The 5,647-nt window shown below is 34.4% G+C and overlaps 1 protein-coding gene across 1 annotated transcript; it reads right to left on the bottom strand.

Annotated features, from left to right (window-relative positions):
• Positions 1 to 792: 792 nt before the first annotated feature.
• LOC133678462 (pachytene checkpoint protein 2 homolog) lies at positions 793 to 4,866 on the bottom strand. Its single transcript, XM_062100756.1, has 14 exons — positions 4,682 to 4,866; positions 4,529 to 4,592; positions 4,318 to 4,424; positions 4,062 to 4,129; positions 3,625 to 3,728; positions 3,412 to 3,516; positions 3,004 to 3,093; positions 2,843 to 2,918; positions 2,192 to 2,261; positions 2,029 to 2,099; positions 1,800 to 1,890; positions 1,448 to 1,575; positions 1,195 to 1,323; positions 793 to 1,111 (listed from the first exon to the last, which is right to left on the bottom strand). Exons 1-14 carry the CDS (start codon positions 4,830 to 4,832, stop codon positions 968 to 970), a joined length of 1,398 nt encoding a protein of 465 aa, XP_061956740.1. The 5' UTR covers positions 4,833 to 4,866; the 3' UTR covers positions 793 to 967.
• Between the last annotated feature and the right edge of the window lie 781 nt (positions 4,867 to 5,647).

The raw sequence follows: 5,647 nt of genomic DNA, 5'->3' as shown, positions 1-5,647 counted from the left end.
TACTGTAATGGCAGCAAGGCTGCTGCCATTGCAGCCCTTCACTTTCTCTCTACACTCTTCACATTCTCACCACTCTCATCTCATTTTGCTCTCACTCTTGGTGCCCTTTTATAGGCAACAATGATGCCACCAACTCCTACTCTTCTTCAACAAAGGTGACTGCCAACTCTTACTCTTCTTCAACAATGGTGGCTGCCAATAGTTAATGGTTGTTGCACATTAATGGCAACCAACCCAACAAGTAGAAATCCACCCAGAGTATCTCAGCCTTCGAAAATTCAATGTCTTCGCATCAAATAATATGCTCGAGCTAGTGCAGACGAAACAAATCATGTTAGACACGATAACTGAAGCCTAGTTAAGATAGCTGAAACTTTCTATTTCATGCTATTACTAATTTTCAGAAACGAGCTTGCATCCCTTTTCATTACTCCCATGTCTTTCCTGCGATGACCTGCTTATCAGTAGATATAATTCGTTGCGTGGGATAAAAACTAGCAGATAAATTTTCCCTCCAAATAGTCACCTAGCAGATGCACTTGCTCGCATAAGAAGGGCCATGTTAGAGAGAGAATGCAGGGGCCTATTACTATTGCAAGACATTCAAAAAGGAATTTTGAAGTAACATAACACTTGTAGGGTGCTTGGTACAGAAGCGTGGTGAGGTGTGATTGTTTTTTTTTTAATATACAACCCACTCATTTAATGCACAAAAAGCTACCACCAAATGCAAGTTTTTCTTGTTTTACACGGGAAGTTCTCTTCAATATTATTTCTACAATAGCTGGAAAAGGCAAAAAAGATTTCAACTTCTCTACATAACTATTATATCACGTTATGACTGTCCCTGAACGAGGACAGAAATCACATAAAAAAGATGCTGGGACATGAGTTGCATTAAAATACAAGGTAGTTGTGTACTTTTTTAGCATTTGACACATTTTTCAGATGGAGTAAAAATCATTAATCAGGATTCAGGTAGCTCAGAATGCTCCCTCCTTGCTGTATCTATCATTGCGCACAAGAATTCACTAGCATCACAACTGTTTGGATTTGAAAGAGCTGCGTGTGCCAAAAATGGAAGTTTTCTCAATGATCTTCCACTCATTCCCTGCATAGGATAATAAGAAGCCACTTGGTTAATTACTTGATCATTAACAGATTCAGCAGGGATTGAAAAATTTGAGTGCTCACCTCACATGCTTCCGCAGCTTCAAGCAATTGCTTACAAAAGGGCAGCACAGGCTGAGCTTCCTGAATATCTGGTGCATTTAATTTCTCTCTCAAGGTTGAATAATTTGGAAGCATGAGATAGTCAGAGTCCTACAGAAATTGCAACATTCATTAGTAATGAGATTAACGTGCCATTATATGTCCATGTAACGATGTTAAGAGTTAGAGATATTGAGGAATCAATAGAGGCTGAAAACTGAAACAGAATTGACACCTGGAAATTTGATATTATTCCTGTTCGCAGGAGTTCTTGCAAACAGGATCTTAGAATTTCATAACGAGCTTGAAGAGTTGGGGGACCAACATATGCTTTGATGTCAGCTCGATCAACAAATGCAATATCTGCAACTCAATAACTGCCAAGTCAATACATTCTACCAACATATGCAATGTTCTTCCTGCTCGGTCCAAAATCTAAACCTATCAGAAGAGATGCATGAGTTTTTTGAATTCCATCGATTATATTGGAGGGAATCCAAACTCTCTGGAAGAGGTAGAATATGGAATTCAAGCTAGCATGGAAGTCTTAGAAAACTGGTTGATATTGAGATAAGTCATTGGCTCACCAATAGCAGCAGTTATATTTGATGTAGTCAGGATGATCACATTTGGTGATGTTTTCAATTTGTCCATCTGTGTTAGTAGAGCATTCACAACCTGTAGGGCATATTTTGACAAGCAGAAGGCATTAAAGATTGGACTTCCATTTCTCATAAAAAAACATGCTACTCACATATTATTATGTGACTTGCTTTAAGAATCAGGCATTAATTTGGGAGTAGACAGGTACAGTACTCGAATAGAATCTGAAGGTTCAGAACCAGATAAAGCAGCTTTTCTAGCAGCAGCGAGGCTTTCAACTTCATCTGCAGCATAACCAAATCTAAAATATGACATGCTACAATGAAGAGAGCTCAGTACTGGATATTAAAAAACAAAATGTCGTCACAAATCTCACCAATCAAAACAAATACCAGATTGTTTTCTTCCTCTATCATTTCCTGTATTTTCTGGAAAAGTTTTGCAACCTGTTCCAATAAACAAATATAGATGTTTCAAGATTTTCCTGAATTCAACAGTCAAAGAAGGTAGATAACTAAATTAAGATCAGTGGGTTGAGAACTTGACACGAGCTGAGGTGCCATTGGAAAGGTAAATGATATGAAGTCTACAAATTCTATACCATTTGATTTCACACAAGATAACAAGAAAAATGCATCAAGGTGATTCCTAGTAAAACTACAGTAAAAAGCATTTCCCATTGCAATGGAAAGCAAAATAATCACAAATAATTATGATCTGTTTTTCGTTTCCTCTCAAAGCAGCAAAACAAACAAAATTTTGCCATGATAGCTTTTTTTGTGTGTGATAGTGGGGGGAGAGGCGGGAGATCCAATAAAGATAACAATTTTTATATCCTTATGGGAGCATAAATGTTCCAAAAAACATAGATTACTTTGACTTTAAACATGAACAAATGATCAAATCTCAGCCATAACAAGTTGCGTCTTACTGAAAACAGAGTTATAAAACTAAGATTTCCAATGAATAGAATAAGCTAGTTCCAGAGGTAGGGATTTCTCAAAGCTTATACAGCTTGATGACTTACCAGCTTGCCACTTTCAGAGAACCATTTGCTAAACAAAGAATGAGCATTAACTTCAATCAATTGGCATTGGGGGTATCTGATTAAAGAGGAAGCATAAAGCAGAAATTAATATGAAATGAAATGTAATAATTTTTGTTCATCAGACAAGGTTATGTATAAACCTGGAGTTAAATCGTATTGATAGCTTCTGAGCCAATGCTTTACATAAAGAAGTCTTCCCAGTTCCTGGAGGTCCATGTAAGAGAATAAGGCTGCAAACGTAATTGATATATCATTTAAGCATCATTTTCAATCATGATACATTAGAAGAAGCAACAGCTTTATTCCAACATTAGCAGTTTTCCAAATATGGTTCGGATAAGTGTAAATGCATTTGTGGTTTCCATGTATTGAGTTTCCATCCCATCCCAGATTCTTGTATTAGCAATTAAGCCAGTGCACTGAAAGAAGAATGTTACAGGTAAAAAGGTTAAGACTCTTTCTACAGCCTCAAACTAGAGATTTCAGTGGCAAGAAAACTAGTCTGAATGACCTGTGGATGCATATCATTTTAAACAAAGCTTCCTTACCGATTCCATGAAACAAGAAAAGGATCAACACCCTTTTCAGTAAAGAACAATGCACTGGCTGCATACCGCAATAACCTTTGCTTGAGACCAAATTCATAAATCAAGCTACAAATAGCAAATTACGATGCCATCAGTCCCTACATAATTGACTTAATAAAAAAAGAAAAATCAACTGACTTGAAAAACTAGAAACAACAGAAGTTTCAAGCAAACCTTTCCCACATGCCATCAAATTCCTTAGCTGGAAGAATCCAATCATTAAAGCTAGAAAGTTGGCCATCCCCACCTAGCTCCTCACACGGTCCTTCCTCGCTGAGCTGAAAAGGCGGCAGTCATGAATTTTGAAACCAGCAACTCAACAAAATATCTCTTGAAATTCAAAGAAACAAGAGGATCATTACACAGGGAAAAAGAAATATGTAAATATCAAATCAAGTTCTCATTTTTACGACCTTGAACAGCTTTTACTGTTTGATGTTCACGTATTTTTATACCCTAAACAAAAGTTGAAGTGTCTCAAAAAGCCATTAAAGAAACAAACATTCCAATACTTAGAATATGTTGATAGAAACAGAGATAATGAGCAAAGCAAAAAGGAAAAAAAGAGAGTGAAAGAAGAAAACCCATCAAGCTTAAGTGATTCATAGTACCTGAAAGACATGTACAACAGGTTTGACTTGCCAGAACAGAAGAATATCATGGTTGGTCACCCATTCATCTACAACACAAGCATTAATAGCATTAATTGACAAAACATATTACTTTCTCCCATTTTCGAACATTATTCTGCTGATTGTTTTAGTATTCTCAGAACCCAAAACAGCATTAACTTCCCAAACCTTTCATTTTCTTTTCCCCTAGACCAGAAACAGGAAATTGAACACGTAATGAAACAAAAACCCATACCCGTATCGCAAACGCAGATTCTTTGTACATTTTCAAAGAGAAATTGGTCATCAAATGGCACAGGAATTGGTCCATCAACATAGCTTAAACTCCTCTTTTCAAGCATTCTATCAAATAAAGAGAAAACCAAAAAAATTTCCTCCTTTCTTTTAAGAATTAACAAAACAAAAGACCTCCGCAAAAACACAAAAGAAACTGAAATCAAACCTACCTTTCAACGGCTAACCGCACATCTTCAACGCGAGCTGTGCTTGAAGGTTTTAAGCAAACTTCAACTGTACCAAAAAAGAAAAGTAGGAGCGTCAAAATCAAAAGAAAAAAAAACATATATAAAATTGGAAACGGAAGAAAAAAGGTGGGGTACCAGAAACGAGGAATTTGCGATGGGTAAGAATGGGGGAAGGGGAAGAGAAGGGCAAAGCCATGCCATTACCATCGGATAGATCATGGCTTATGGCTGTGGTTTCAATGGGGTTTTGGATCGTTATGTCCATGGGACTGGGACTTGTTGTCATTCTTTACTGACCTGTGCAGAGGAGGAGAGGTGGTTTTAAAATTTGTAGAGATTTTGGTGAGCCCATTGCCATACCCTAATTTTATTTTTTAAAGTTGGGCGGGAAAATTTAATTTTGCTAAGCCAAGGGTCTGTTTGGTAGTATCATAGATTGTTACATGGTTAGATATTTTTTTTGTTTGGAAATACATCTAACTAATATATATATATATTTTTATTTTTATTTTTAAAAATTTATTTTTAACATTAACTTATAAAAACAAATAAAAAACACTCCATTAAAATTAATTTGAAGCCAAAAAAACAATTAATTGCAGTTGGATAACAATGTCAAACAAAGTCTAAGTATGTATTTAGTATAATGATGGTTTTTGCAATTACAATTTAAAAAATATAGGTTTAAAAAAATATTTTTGAGTAAGTTTAAAAAATTATATGTATGGTTAAAATTAATATAAAATAGATTTTTAAATGATAAAAAAAGTCTCTATAAATAAAAATTAAATTATTTTAAATTTTATAATATCAAGATTTGAAATGAAATTATACATTGCCTTTGAATTTTACTCAAAAGGCACCATGCATTATAAACTAGAAATAATTAAAAAAAAATAAAAGATTTGATTGTATTTTCATTTTCTGAAGTTACAATTTTTATCTTGAATTTTATATATACGCTAAGTCTTAATATTTTTTTAAAAAAATAAATAAAAATATATGATTATTTATAAATTTATAATTATATTTATTTTAATAACTAAACAACCTTAAAAGCGTTAAAATAACAAAATTATCATTCATAATTACAATAATAAC

The sequence above is a fragment of the Populus nigra genome, chromosome 18 (genome assembly GCF_951802175.1).
Source record: "Populus nigra chromosome 18, ddPopNigr1.1, whole genome shotgun sequence".
Taxonomy (NCBI): Eukaryota; Viridiplantae; Streptophyta; class Magnoliopsida; order Malpighiales; family Salicaceae; genus Populus; species Populus nigra.
The sequence above is the reverse complement of the archived record's forward strand: the minus strand, read 5'-3'. Positions and strand labels throughout refer to the sequence as shown.

What these genes read in the sequence shown, in the direction of transcription:
- LOC133678462 (XM_062100756.1), bottom strand. Translation starts at nt 4,832, where the DNA reads ATGACAACAAGTCCCAGTCCCATGGACATAACGATCCAAAACCCCATT. An exon ending in AACCTTCAGATTCTATTCGA is followed by an intron (nt 1,891 to 2,028) that starts GTACTGTACCTG and finishes TATGCCCTACAG; the next exon opens with GTTGTGAATGCTCTACTAAC. An exon ending in AAGCTGCGGAAGCATGTGAG is followed by an intron (nt 1,112 to 1,194) that starts GTGAGCACTCAA and finishes TATCCTATGCAG; the next exon opens with GGAATGAGTGGAAGATCATT.